The following is a 15,325-nucleotide window of genomic DNA, read 5'->3' on the forward strand; positions in this document are numbered from 1 at the left end:
GGTCCGACGAGGGTGGAAATAAGAATGGTTAACCATGGGGACCAACTAAACAGGGATTCATATCAAGACTGAGACTGCTCTCTCTCTAGCTTTCGCTTCTCCAATCCTTCCCTTATGAGAGCCATAGACTCTTTAACCACACCTGAATGGTCAACATAAAAGCAACATTCCTCTCCCAAAACTGCACATAAGCCTCCCTGTTGCATGAATAGCAAGTCTAGTCCTCTTCTGTTCTGGAGCACTACTTCAGACAAGGAAGTGAGAGATTCCTGTAAATGGGTAATAGATTTTTCAGTTCTTTCTATGTCTAAGTCAATGGCTGCTCTTCGGGCTCCATAGTTCTTGTCTTATATGACAAGCGAGGATATTCCAGTCCCTGCTCCCGCTAGTCCTAATCCCAAGAGGGCTGCCATAGTTAGGGTAGTGACAGGCTCCCTTCTACTTTGGGGATTAGCGGCATCGAATTTATCAAGTACTTCTTTCTCGGAGTGGTACATCAACTTGGGAATTAACTGCACGAGTACGCAAAAGCCCTCCTTCTGGGAATTAAGGACCAGGGAGTGGACACAAGGAGCGAGGCCACTGGAACAGGCCCACCATGCATTCTCAGGAGGCAAAAGATATGCTGCCTCGTCAGGGGTAGCTAGAGTTTAGTTGCAGAGATGCAACCACTCAGAGGGTACGTTGCCTATGCAAGCCCCCTGCCCCATTACTGCCTGAAGGGTTAGTCTTGCAGCAGCTTGCTGCCACCTGCAGGAGCTGACAGTCATGGCTGTTGTATAATTGCCCTTAACCGCGACACCCTCATAATACGGTGGTTCGACATCTAGACAGAGCCAGCAAGATTTGGTTAGGTCGGGCCTGGAGGCGTTTAATACATAATAGGCTCCTATGACCATGCTTAAAAGAGGGTCTGCTTCAGACGGTGAGGCATGACCCGGGGCCAGGTTCCCCTGGGTAGGCATAGGTGGGGTAAAGGGCTGTGATGCCGGGGCCCAGGTTCCTCCAGTTGTGGACACTCGGGGTGTAGTAGGCCGAGGTTGAGGAACCAGTACCTTGTTGGACCCCACTCCCACAGGGGAATTATAGTGAAGGGGGCTGTTTTGGACTCGGAGGGTAAACAACATTCCAGGGTCTGCAGAATGCAAGTTCCCCCTGCAAGTATAAATTCGGGATCCCCAAGTCTTTCCAGTGTCCCATCCAGTAGCCGCTCTTCTCTCTTTTGTGAAGGAGATGCTCACGGGGTTGCAGTGGCTACGGCCATGCGGGGGGCAAGGTGGAGAAGACGGCCATCCGACGGTGATTAGGTCACCCTTCTTTGGGACCTCCCACCAAATGTGTCCATTTGACACGCACGACCAGGAAGCACAGAAATAGTCTCCAGTGCCTCCACAGGGGTCATTTTCCCAATTCCGAGCTCGCGAATGCCCGGGGCAGACATAAAAGAAGAGGTTCTTAATGGTTTTGAGTCATCATCCCCTTGGCGTATTGCAGCAGACAGGCAGATCTGGGTCCCCCAGAGTCCGTTGTTCATTGGGAAGAGAGTTTGGAGGTCTACTCGCAGCTCAGGGAAGCAGGTATTTTTGGGGTGGATCCAAGAAGTCTGATTAAGAACTACCCCTGAGTTAGTGTCTATAATTTGCCAGGTAACATTATAGGGAGTGTGTGGGCTCCCAGTGGCAGGAGTGATCGCGAGCAAGGTTACCAGCATCAGGCAGGTTGAGTGCGCAGTAGCTTGAGCTTTAGCAGGTTGCGTTGGTCTTGGTTGATGCTCCATTGCACGACGAAGTCCTTCTAGATAGCAGAGGGGTCAGCTGGGCGAGCGTGGGTGTGATGAATCCAGATCGTGATGCCGTCTACCTTGAGAGCGGTGGGTGTAGTCAGCACGACAACGTAGGGACCCTTCCAATGTGGCTCAAGGGTCTGCCTGCGGTGCCTCTTGACGTACACCCAGTCTCCCAGCTTGTACTGATGAGGCATCGGGGTTGGGCCAGCCTCGTAGACAGCGCGGAGGCACGGCCAAATGTCCTCGTGCGCCCTCTGCAGTCCTCTTAAGAGAAAAGATATCTCCTGATTTTCAAACTCAGCAAGAAGTTCAGCTTTGAGGTTAGGGATAATTGGGGGGGGGGGGGTGGCTACCAAACATGATCTTGTAAGGGGTGAGACCCAGGGCGTAAGGAGAGTTCCTCACCCGGTAACGGGCATACGGAAGGAGAGCCACCCAGTCCCCGCCAGTCTCCATGGTTATTTGGTAAGAGTCTCTTTTAGAGTTCTATTCATTCTCTCTACCTGCCCTGAACTCTGGGGCCTATAAGCACAATGTAATTTCCAATCTGCCCCTATGACCTTCGCTATTGCCTGTGTTACCTGTGAAATAAAAGCTGGTCTGTTGTCGGATCCTATCATAGCAGGAAAACCATACCTGGGTAAGATGTCCTCCAGTAGCTTCTTGGCCACAGTGTGGGCTGTTTCATGCTTGGTTGGGTACGCCTCTACCCAGCCAGAGAAGGTGTCTATGAACACTAAAAGATATTTATAACCATACTTCCCTGGTTTGACTTCAGTGAAGTCGACCTCCCATTGTGATCCCGGTTTGGTGCCTCTGAGCCTGGTTCCTTGTTCGCCTGAGCTGGCTCTTGCATTTGTGAGTTGGCAGGTCTTGCAGGAGGTCACAATTCGATTTATTTTGGAGTCCTGTTGGTGAATCTTGATTCTAGCATGCTGGACTAAGTCTTTTAATTTCCAGGCTCCCAAGTGGGTGGACCAGTGCATGCATTTTAACACTGTGACCCCAAGCCAGTCCAGTAGTATGAGTTCCTTGTCTGAGGTGTACCACCATCCCTTCACCTCCTGGGCGAGGGGAAGCTTCCTGATCCACTGCAGCTCTTCCTGAGAGTACCTGGGCTGGTCTGGTAGAACTGGGTCCCCGGGGTCTGGTAGTTGTAAAGCCATGGTGGGGACCGAGGTGAAGGCCGCTGCCTTGGCTGCCTGATCAGCCTTTTGGTTACCTCTTGCCACTGGGTCATCTGCCTTCTTGTGCCCTTGGCAAAGGATAATGGCTAGCTTTACGGGAAGCCATAAGGCTGCAAGCAGGTCGAGAATTTCCCGTTTGTTCTTTATTGTCCATCTCTCTGCTGTTAATAGCCCTCTTTCCTGGTAAATTGCTCCATGGACATGAGTTGTAGCAAATGCATAACGGCTGTCTGTGTAAATGTTAAGCCGTTTCCCAGCCCCCAGTGTCAGTGCCTTGGTGAGAGCTATGAATTCTGCTCGCTGGACTGACTTCCCAGGGGGCAGTGCCTCTGCCCACACAGTGTTCATGTTGGTGACCAATGCTGCACCCGCGTACCTGCACCCATCCCGCACGAAGCTGCTTCCATCCGTGAACCAGGTGGCCTCTGCATCAGGGAGGGGCCGATTGGTCAAGTCCTTCGGAAGTCCATGCACCTGCTCCAGGATCCCTGCACAGTCATGTAGTGGGGCATCTAGGTCGGGGTCAGGCAGCAGGGTAGCGGGGCTGAGGGCCGCGCTGGGATGGAACTGTACTCTAGGAGGGTTGAGCAGCAAGCTTTGATAGTGGGTCATGCATGTATTGCTCATCCATCTGTCAGGAGGCTACTTTAGGACCCCCTCAATGGCATGCGGGGTCGTAATCCAGATTTCCTGTCCCAGGGTCAATTTGTTGGCATCCTTGACTAAGAGTGCGGTTGCCGCAGTGATTCTTAGGCACGGCGGCCAGCCGGTGGCTACGGGATCCAGCTTTTTAGACAAATATGCTACCAGGTGGCTCCAGAGGCCTAAAACCTGAGTTAAAACCCTTTTTGCTAATTCCTTTGCGCTTGTCTACAAAGAGGGGAAAGGGTTTCGTAATGTCCGGCAGGCCCAGGGCTGGAGCAGCCAGAAGGGCTTCCTTTATCTGATTAAAGGCAATTTCCTCTGTCTCAGTCCATTCAAAGGCCTTCCCCTCCTTGGTAGCTTCATATAGGGGCCTGGTGATCTCAGCAAAACTTGGTATCCAGAGGCGGCAATAGCCAGCTGATCCAAGGAATTCCCTTACTTCCCTCCGGGAGGTGGGAGTAGAGATTTTCCGGACTGTCTCTTTCCTAGCGTCTAACAACTGCCACTGTTCACCCTCCAGTATGTATCCCAGGTAACTCACCCTCTCTCGGCATATCTGAACTTTCTTTGCAGAGGCCCGGTACCCTAAGGTCCCTAGGGTGGCCAACAGGTCTTTGGTCCCCTGCTCACAGTCTTTGCGGTATCGGCAGCAATTAGGATGTCATCTATGTACTGAAGGAGGGTGAGACTGGGGTGCTCTCTCCTGTACTCACCGAGGTCTTCATGTAGTGCCTCGTCGAAGATGGTAGGCGAGTTCTTGAACCCTTGGGGCAATTGCGTCCAGGTTAATTGCCCACTGTAGCCTTCCTCTGGGTCGTGCCATTCAAAGGCAAACAGGGGTTGGCTTTGAGGCGCTAGAGGCAGGCTGAAAAAGGCATCCTTCAAGTCCAATACAGTGTTCCAGACTCTAGAGGTTGCCAAAGAGCTTAGGAGAGTGTACGGGTTAGGAACAGTTGGGTGTATATCCATGACTCTTTTATTTACTTCTCAGAGGTCCTGGACTGGTTGATAGTCATTTGTGTGGGGCTTTCTGACTGGCAGGAGGGGGCTGTTCCAGGCAGATTGGCATGGAACCAGTACCCCTAGGCTTCGCAGTCTCCGGATGTGAGGCTGGATCCCTTCCAGGCCTCCTGGGACATAGGGTACTGTTTGACTTTTATCGGGCCTTCTCCTGGTTTTAGCTCTACCAGGGTTGGGGCCCTGTGAGCGGCCAGTCCTACTCCCCTGGTCTCTGCCCAAGCTGTGGGGAATTCTTGTAGCCATCTGTCCATATTGTTCTCTACTGGGGGTGCCCCCCGGTGGAGGCAATATTCATCCTCCAGTCTCAGTCAGAACCTGGATGGGGTGGCCTTTACCATCGGTGACCTGGGGCCCTCCTTGTCTGAAAGTTATTTGGGCTCCAATCTTGGTTAGCAAGTCCCGTCCTAATAGGGGTAGGGGCATTCCGGTATTACCATAAAGGAATGGGATACCCAGCCCGTTCCTAGATCTACTGTTCTTCAGGTAGTCCATGAATACTGGCTTATGCCGGTTGCCCCTTGAACCCAGGACTTTTTGTTGGCTAGTTTCCCTTGAGGTGTGCGTAAGACCGAATGTTGTGCTCCAGTGTCGACAAGGAAGTCAACAGCGGTCCCCTCCACTCTAAGAGTTACCCTGGGCTTGGGGAGGGGGTCTGAACCCCGACTCCCCTAATCACTCAGTCCTTCCAGCTCCAAGACCTCCACCCGGTCCGTCTTGTTTACCTTTTTACCGGCCTTCTTTGGGCATTCTCGGACCCAGTGTCTTATCTCTTTGCAGTAAGCACACTGGTTCTGTTGCAGCTTCTTTTTCCCGCCCTGGGCGGCCCCCTTACCTCCTTCTTGGTCATCAGCAAGCTGGCAAAGGCGGTGGGTCTGCTCCTCAGGGGACTCCATGGTGGTGGCTAGCAGAATCTTGGCCAGGTTTCGGGTCTGCTTGTCACTGGCAGCTACCATGGCGCGGGCTTGCCTATCCTCAGGGGACTCCCGGTTATACACTTTCTCGGCCACTTCCAGCAAGTCCCGAAAACTCTTTTCTCCTAATCTGTCTATTCTCTGCAGTTTCTTTCTAATGTCTGTGGCTGACTGGTTTCTAAAACTCATGATTACAGCTGCCTTATACTCAGGAGCTTCTGGATCCATGGGGGTATAGGTGCGGTATGCCTTCATGATCCGCTCTAGAAAGGCAGCTGGAGACTCATCCCTTTCCTGTTGTACATTCCCTACCTTGGTCAAATTTGTAGGCTTCCTAGCAGCCATGCAGAGACCCCCCATTAGAGTCTGGCAGTAGACTCAGAGCCTCTCACCTTCTGCTGTGTTGAAGTCCCAGTCAGGCCTAGTTAAGGGGAAAGAGACATCTATCTGGGCCTGTTTGGTGGTTGGGTTCCCGTCTAGGCCGGGAACCACCTTCCAGGCCTCGTTGAGGATTCTCTCTCTCTCCTCCGTGGTGAACAGGACTTGTAAAAGCTGCTGACAGTCGTCCCATGTGGGCTGATGGGTGAAAAGAACAGAATCTAACAAGTCAATAAGTCCCCCTGGCTTCTCGGAGAACTTAGGGTTCTGTGCCTTGCAGTTGTAGAGGTCACTAGTGGCGATGGGGTTGATTGCCATCTGCATCCAGGGGTCCCGCTGAGCTCTCTGCTGGGTGAGAGGCGGTCCTCCTACCGGAGCTGCGGCCGCTCCTGGAACTCCGCCCCCGGCCACTCCCAGAACTCTGCCCCCAGCCGCTCCCGGAACTGCATCAGCTTCCCGCGGCGGGCAGGACTGAATCTCTCCGGCATCCTGGGGAGCTGATACGGGGGAGGAAAAATTAACTCTTCTCCGGTTCCCCCCTGCAAAACCGGGTAGAGGGGAGCTGGAGCTGACGGCAGGGTGGCTTTCTTCTCCTCCTCCTTCTTCTCCACTTCCTGCAAGGCAAGAATGGGTTCCGGCTCCGGAGGGTGCGGAGCCAGGAAAGGCTTGAGCCAGGAGGGAGGGTCCTCCACGAGGTCCTGCCAAGTAATAATGTAAGGGAGCTGATCGGGATGACCCCCCTTTGGCCGAGAAATGATCTCTCTGACCTGGCGAATGGTGGGGAGGTCGAAAGTCCCCTCCAGTGGCCACCCGGCATTGAGAGCTGGCTACTCGCTGCAACAGAAAGCCTGCCATCGACCCTTCTTCACTTCTACACTGAGGTTGTTAGCCCTTCCTTTAACCTCTTTAAAATGATCAACCATAATGCTTAAAGGAGTAGTTTGAGTCTGTCCCATAACGTCCATCCAGTGAGTCCACAAAATTAGACAAAAGAACACAGAAAACAAACAAAGACACCCAAGAACAGCCTTCTGACCCCGCGGAAGAAAAACTGAAAACTGGATGATGGCTGTGTGCCAACCAGTGGGAGCGACCCGCCTCGTCCCAGAGGTTTGAGGGGAACCCACTCCCCTCATGAGGGGTTTTCACACCCCTCCAGACAGAGGATCAGGGCATCCGCCGACTCCTACTGCCCAAGGTCCTCCAGTGCGTCCACCTAGGCCATTTCGGGAACCACAGATTTCAGAAGCGTGCTCGCACAGAACAGGACGACACACAGACACTTACCGCGGTTAGTCAGACTCCCCAGATTGGGGTCCCTCGTGGGTTTTTGGGATCCTGGATGAGCCCTCAAATGTTATGCCCAGAGTTCAGGGTCCCCAATAACCAACCACCAGGGAGCCTTTGCCGATGCAAAAGCAGAGTCTTTATTCAAACCCGGGTTTTGCTCCCAGCCTCTTTCCAACGCAGTGGCGAGATGAGCGAGAGCGAGCCCCAGGAGAACAAAGGTTATATAGGGCTAGTCATTTGGGTGGGCTTAGGTAAGTGACGTAGGTTACAGAGATTGGTCATTTAGGTCAGGGTTTTTTTTTTAGCAGGGTCTTACAGTACAAAAGTTAGGAAGTGACCAACACATTCTAAAGTTTGAGCCATCCCCCACCATTTCCTGATTGGTCATCAGTGACGCATAGGGAATATCCTGTGGTATATCCTTATTAGGACCTTGGCTGTGTTCCTGGAGCTTCATTGGTCCACTCAAGCGGTGGTTGGGGGAATTAGGACATTACTGGCATTCCTGTGGTCACTCTCAGAAAAGGGAGGGGGTTTGGGCTGAGGTCCCAGCCCTACAAGACAAGATGGAGGAGCGGGAGGAGAGTCTGTTTCTGCTTTGTCCTTTCACGCCCACATGGGGAGACAGCACTGAATTTGAGCCTGGGGCACAAACCCGGTGAGTTTGCTTCCCATGACCAGACCAGGCACCCAAACAGGGAGATTGCGCTGAATTTGAACCTGAATGTGCGGTATTGGGGAGTTTGTTCCCCACGACCAGAACCCGTACCCACACAGGGGGGCAGCACTGAATTTGAACCTGGGTGCTTGGACACGGGGAGTTTGCTTCCTACAGTGCACACCCACGTGACCAGACCCCACACCCACACTGAGCGGCAGTGCCATCTGACTTTGATTCAGGGCAAGCACACAGAGAAGGCTGTTTTCCACAGAGCAGGAGTGGGCCTCCTGCCAACACAGTGCGACTGTGAAACCTGATCTCCCAAGCAGATTGGGGACCGTGAATCTCCACACAAGAGGCAGCAATGAGCACCAGGGACTATACTAGGGGTGGGCAAACTTTTTGACTCGAGGGCCACAATGGGTTCTTAAACTGGACCGGAGGGCTGGAACAAAAGCATGGATGGAGTGTTTGTGTGAACTAATATAAATTCAAAGTAAACATCATTACATAAAAGCGTATGGTCTTTTTTTTTTTTAGTTTCATTCATTTCAAACAGGCCGGATCCGGCCCGCGGGCTGTAGTTTGCCCACGGCTGGACTAGACTCTGTTTCTTATTGCATGCACCTGGGATCCCTGATTTCCAGGAGCCGGTCCATGCTTGCTGTTTCAAGAGACCTGGCATATATGGCATACTGTTCTTAATATGTTTGCTCACCTTCTTGGCACTATGTGTTTTAACCAAGGTCTCTGAGAAAGGTTGTTTCCCCAGGTAGGGATTTTCCCCTGAAGTTAGGGAGGGAACAAAACCTCTTAACTAAGTGCCAGGCGGGTAATTAATCACTTTAACTAGGGACAATCATGCTTAAGCTATATAATCTTTACTCCCTGGAATGGAGATAAGAAACGCCCTAACCTTTGGAATAGAGATTGATAGGATTGGAATTAACTGGTATAAATACAGATGTAACAAGACAGAAAGACACAGAACTCAGAAGACAGAACCTACACGGAGCCTGGAGACAGAAGAACTTCGCTGGAGAGAACATGGCAAAAGATCCTGGACAGAAACTGGCAACAGAACGTAGAGACAGAACCTAGCAAGAGAACATGGCAAAAGATCCTGGACTGAACCTGACTACAGAAATTGGCAAGAGAACCTGACTAGAACCTGGTGACTGAACCTGGCTGGAGAACCTGGACAGAACCTGGCTGGAGAACCTAGCGAGGGAGCATGGCTACAGAACCTGGCTGGAGAACCTGGAGAACCTAGCAAGACAACATGGACAACATGGCTGGAGATCCTAACCAGAACTTCGCTGGAGATCCAGACCAGAACTTCGCTGGAGATCCTGGCAAGAGATCCTGCCTAGGCTGCTGATCAACTGAATGCTGTCTCCGTGTCCTTCCTACTTCACCAACTCCGTCTACGCCTTTGGGAACCCCTGGACCTGCTGGGGTTGGACCCCGGCACCTGATTCTCAGTACAATCACACTAAGAGCTAGAGACTCCAATTCTTGGCGCATGAGCACAGAGGGACCCTGATTCTTGGTGCAAGATAGCACCAAGCAACATAGACTCTGATACTCGATTTTCGGCACGGACAGAGGGAGCCTCTGACTCCTGGCATGCACTAGGATACTTTGATTTTTGGCACACCCCAGCAGGTTCTCTGTTTCAATGTGGTGCCGGCAGGGTCCCTGATTCTAGGTGCGCACACGAGGCCACACTAAGCATCTGAGACTCTGACCCGGGGTGAGCGTGGCTCCCACCAACCCACAGCAGCCACATGTCTTGGTGTCAGAACTCTTCAGTGACACTTGGGGGGCACAAAACTCCCACTGAGCATGGCCCAGGCCCCTGAAACTTGACATTTGAACATTCTGGTGATAGTCAGAATGGGGAGACAACAAAACAATCCCTAGAGGAAAGAAAATGAGGAGTTGCCAAGAAAGGAAATTAGTGAAATTGAAGCATGCAACATGACACGGCATTAGGAAGTTTGAGAACCACTGTCCTAACTCCTAATCATTCCTTCCAACCAAAGTTAACCACTATCCTGACTTATAACAACTCCATAGATTAGTTTTACTATTTCCTGGCTTTATGAAAATGCAGTCATACAGTATATATGTTTTTTATGTCTGGCTGTGTTTACTCACTATTATGTTTGTGAAATTGAATTATGTTGTCTGCACTTGTAGATTATTTTCATTGCTAGACAGTATTTTGTTGTATCAATATGACATAATTTACTTTGCAATTCTTCTGTTGATGAACACTTCTTTCCAGTTTGGGCAAATTAAAAATAATGTTTCTGTATTATGCATTTTTAAAAATACCTTTTTTTTTTAAAGTATTCAACTCTTATTGCAAAAATTTTGAGAAAATGTGTAACAGTTTTGCATAGTTATAGAAATTCAAATGAAGATAAGTAGAACCTCTCATTACCTTGGTTGTGAAAGCAGGAGAAAGTTTATTCATGACTATGAAAAATAGAAAATGATCTGCAGTGGAGATATCTGAAAGTGAAAGTAGAGAGGTAGTTGGAAGGATAATCACATATAAAGAAATCACCATTTTCCATTTATATATTTGATTGAGATAGCTTAGATGTGCTTTTGTTTCCCATCACTATAGGAAACAATGAAAAAGAATATTTAATCAGTGTAGTAAACTACAAGATTGAAGGCAAGGCAACATGGCAATACTTTTAGCTAATAATGGGGATTGACTAGACCAGTGGTTCTCAACCTTGGCTGCACATTAGAATCACGTGGGAATCTTTTTAAAATCCTGATTTCTGGGCCTCATCCTCCGGAAATTCTGTTTCTTTGTTATGGGGTGGGGCCACAACATTGGTAAAAGGCGAAAGATTTATGCGATCTGAAGAGAAACCAGAGCATAAGGGCCACAACATTGGTAACAAATAAACAGAATTTCCAAAGGATGAGGCCCAGAAATCAGGATTTTACAAAGATTCCCAGGTGATTTTAATGTATAGGGAAGGTTGGGAACCACTGGACTAGACAATTACTATGTCCTTTGGATTTGTTAGTCAATGATAATCAAAAGATTGTTTCTGCCCTTAGGAAGGTTTAAGGTAAAAAAAATGAAAAGAATAAAAACTAGGAAAACTCATTAATATGTAACAACTAAGTTGAAAAAGTGTTGAGCATGTAAGAAATTTCTCAGATGGGAAAAATGGTTATAAATTAGATGAAGTCAGCAAGGATAATTTTTCTGATTTAACATAAAAAAAATCCAACCATGTGGAGAACCTACATCAGCATTTGGGGGAATTTTAACGGTCAGCAAATATCTCTAGGAAATGGAAAGATCATGACACAGGACTTAGGGAGGAAGGGGACAGTCAGTGTTTTGAAATATCTTATGGTAAACAGGCCATGTTATTCATGGTAAGATGTTTATAATTTTAATATATATATATATATATATATATATATATATATATATATATATCATGAAAATGTTTCCAATCCAGTTTGAAAAAGTAATAATTAAAAATTTCAAGTAGACCTTCTCAAACTTTTATTTGCATCCAAATATTCTGATCTTACCATTCTTTTTTATTCCCCCTAACTTTCTTCAAATTACATAATTATTTTAGAGTTTTCTAGCCCATTTACTTGAACAACTTTCTTTTCTATTTTTTCTTTTCATCTTTTCCCTATTTTAAAGTTTTTCTTAGCTTATTTATTATTATTTTTTTTTAGAATAAGGAAATAGCATGCATTTATATTCTTTTTTTTTTTCAGATTTGGAATCCAAAAAGTTATCTCAAAAGGACATTTATGAAATGAATTTATCTCAGTGGGAGATAATGGAAAACATTAGAAGTTGTAGCCTGGAAGACTGCCTTTTCAGAAAAAAATGTGAATATAAAAAGTTTGAGAGACAAAAAGGTCCTCAAATGGGATATTTCAGGCAAGTGAAAAAAAACACCTCTGAAAAAAGGCCCACTTACAGAAAACTCAAATCTCTTCCTTTATATCAGAGAATTCATAATAGAGAGAAAACCTATGAATGTGGGGAATGTGGAAAGGCGTTTAGAGTACGCCAACAACTTACTTTCCATGAGAGAATTCATACTGGTGAGAAACCCTATAAATGTAAAGATTGTGGTAAAGCATTTAGACAGTGTGCCCACCTTAGTCGACATCAGAGAATTCATACTCCTGACAAACTTCTTGAATGTAAAAAGTGTGGAAAGATCTTTACATGTAGTGCAGATCTTCGAGTACATCAGAGAATTCATATTGGTGAGAAGCCCTATGAATGTAAGGAATGTGGGAAGTCCTTTAGAGTGCGAGGACAACTTAATCTTCATCAAAGAATTCATACGGGTGAGAAACCCTATGAATGTAAGGAATGTGGGAAGACCTTTAGACAGTATGCACACCTTACTCGCCATCAAAGACTTAATATTGCTGAGAAGTGCTATGAATGTAAGGAATGTGGTCAGGCTTTTCTGTGTAGTACAGGCCTTAGAATACATCACAAACTTCATACAGGTGAAAAACCCTATGAATGTAAGGATTGTGGGAAAGCCTTCAGAGTGAGGCAACAACTTACTCTCCATCAGAGAATTCATACTGGTGAGAAACCCTATGATTGTAAGGACTGTGGGAAGACATTTAGTCGTGGCTATCATCTAACTCTCCATCAGAGAATTCATACTGGTGAGAAACCTTATGAATGTAAAGAATGTCAGAAGTTCTTTCGTCGTTATTCAGAACTTATTTCACATCAGGGTATTCATATTGGAGAGAAGCCCTATGATTGTAAGGAATGTGGGAAAGCATTTAGACTGTTCTCTCAACTTACTCAACATCAGAGTATTCATTTTGGTGAGAAACCTTATAAATGTAAGGAATGTGAGAAGACATTTAGACTGCTCTCACAACTTACTCAACATCAGAGTATTCATACCGGTGAGAAACCCTACGATTGTAAGGAATGTGGAAAGGCCTTTAGACTTCATTCATCACTTATTCAACATCAGAGAATTCATTCTGGAGAGAAACCATACAATTGTAAGGAATGTAAGAAGGCATTTAGACAACACTCACACCTTACTTACCATCAGCGAATTCATAATGTAACTAAATAGTTGTAAGAAAGCTTCCCATTGTGAATTTTGTGTTAAGGAGCATTGGAAACGTTTTTAAATGTAGAGATCTCTTTTACTTCATGCTCGCAACTAACTTAAGAGGTTTTATTTTAAAGGAAGAATGTGTTCATGAACATGAAGAAGACATTCATCACCATTTAAATCATGTTAAACTTGAGGAAATTGATTCTATTTTTTTTTAAATGTATTTTTTTATTGATTTTTTACAGAGAGGAAGGGAGAGAGATAGAGAGTCAGAAACATCAATGAGAGAGAAACATCAATCAGCCGCCTCCTGCACATCCCCCACTGGGGATGTGCCCGCAACCCAGGTACATGCCCTCGACCGGAATCGAACCCGGGACCCTTCAGTCCACAGGCTGACGCTCTATCCACTGAGCCAAACCGGTTTCGGCGGAAATTGATTCTAGAATGAAATTCTCTTAAAGGAGTGAATGTGGAAAAGAAATTGATAAAGTAATGTTTTTTAGTAGAGTATTTTGCAACACATGAAGTTAATGGGACTAGGCAGGATTCTTAGTAGAGGTTAAAAACATTAGATGAAAGATTTATAGGAACTTGATTGTGACTAGGTTAGCTTGACAACATGTGAACTCACTGATCAATTTTAACCACATCAAAAATAAGACAAAATATATTGTTCCTCTTAACGAGGTAAAATAAGACATCTTGCTAAAAAATATTGAACCTGAATCTAATTAATCATTAAGATCTAACTCCCAATTCAGAGAAAATTCAGGGAATAGAACAAATTTTAAAAGCAATTAAATATAAAATATGGATAATTCTTCAAGAGAGATTTACCTGGTTTCTCGACCAATAAAATGGCACTGAAAACGGTGAAGTGAAACTCATAGATACTAAGTCTTCAGAGGTGTATGAATCAAATGTAAGTAACGTTAAGAAATTTTGTTATTATTAAGTGATTATAAAATGTTTATGTAAAAATGTCTGAAGTGGATATACGCAAGATTATATGATGTCTCTGATTTTCTTTAAAATACTCATGAGAAAGAAGATGGATAACAAGTTTATCAAAATGGTGGTAAGCCCTGGTTGGGTAGCTCAGATTGTTAGAGTATTGTCCTAATATGCCGAAGTTGCAGATTCGTTCCCCAGTTAGGGCACATACAAGAAGCAACCAATGACTGCATAAATAAGTGGAACAACAAATCAATATTTCTCTCTCTCCCTCCCTCCTACTCCCTTCTCTCTCTCTGAAATCTATAAATAAAAAATTTGTAAAAGGCGATTAGATACTTGGATACATGGCTATAGTATATATATATTTTTTTGCTATTTTCTCTACTTCTATGTCTAACATTTTCTATAATGTTCCTTTAAAGGTAAAATTATGCAATATTATAATCAGTGTGAAGTTAGTAATTTTCAAGTGAATTATTTTTTAAAATGCCTATATATCAGAACTTGTAGTTGTTTCCAAAGCTCTAAACACTGGGGTTAAACATGCTCTAATGTATTGGGGAAATTAAGAATGAGGGTCCAGATTTTAGTTAGTTAACCTATTGCTATATATATAAGTACTATAGTGCCTGTCCCATAGTACTTAATATGTTTAAAAAATGAGTAAAAGCAGTTACCACTAAATGTGGAGATAAATGAAATAGATCTGCATTGTATAATAAGGTAGTTGCTAGCACTCTGACTGGGTGGTTCAGTTGGTTGAAGCGTCTTCTCATATTCCAAAAGATTCCAGGTTCTATTTCCAGTTAGGGCAGATACCTAGGTTGTGGGTTTGGTCCCTGATTGGGTGCATACAGTAAGCAACCAATGGGTGTTTCTAAGATCAATGTTTTTCTCTCCCTCTCTTTCGCCGCCCCCCCATTCCTCTCTTTCTAAAAATCAATAAAAATATACCCGAAAAATACGATAGTTGCTATCATCATGTTGACCACTAGAATTTATTAAAAACTTGAAATGTGGCTATTTCAAATTAAAATGGTGTTGAGTGTAAAATACACATGGGTTTTGAAGACTTAGTTATAAAAAAAAATGTAATATATCCATTTCTCACAGCATTTCTTTGCTGTGTTTAGAAGCAATGATCTTCAGTGGATTGCGTCATTATATAATACAGAATCCAGTTTAAGTGTTTTTCTGCTTTCAAGTAGCATGTTCACATATTGAGATCTTTTTGGTTCTACCCTGAGTCATTGTGGATTATTTTTTTTCCATAAAAGATGGCCTGTGGTTGCAGCTGAGTAGTTTTTTTCAGACTTTTCTTTTTAGCCAACAGTGCTTTCTCATTTTGTATTGTTTCTATCTTGTTC

At 45.7% G+C, this 15,325-nt stretch overlaps 1 protein-coding gene across 2 annotated transcripts in view; it reads left to right on the top strand.

The window, feature by feature from the left end:
* Positions 1 to 13,188, top strand: part of LOC132216954 (zinc finger protein 30 homolog) — a 68,419-nt gene extending 55,231 nt beyond the window's left edge. For both annotated transcript variants that reach the window (XM_059666722.1, XM_059666721.1), the window contains one exon: positions 11,659 to 13,188. In XM_059666722.1, the coding sequence (XP_059522705.1) occupies positions 11,659 to 13,013 (1,355 nt within the window). In that variant the 3' untranslated portion in view covers positions 13,014 to 13,188. The remainder of the gene's footprint in view (positions 1 to 11,658) is intronic.
* Positions 13,189 to 15,325: the final 2,137 nt, after the last annotated feature.

This window comes from Myotis daubentonii, chromosome 15 (assembly GCF_963259705.1).
Source record: "Myotis daubentonii chromosome 15, mMyoDau2.1, whole genome shotgun sequence".
Taxonomy (NCBI): Eukaryota; Metazoa; Chordata; class Mammalia; order Chiroptera; family Vespertilionidae; genus Myotis; species Myotis daubentonii.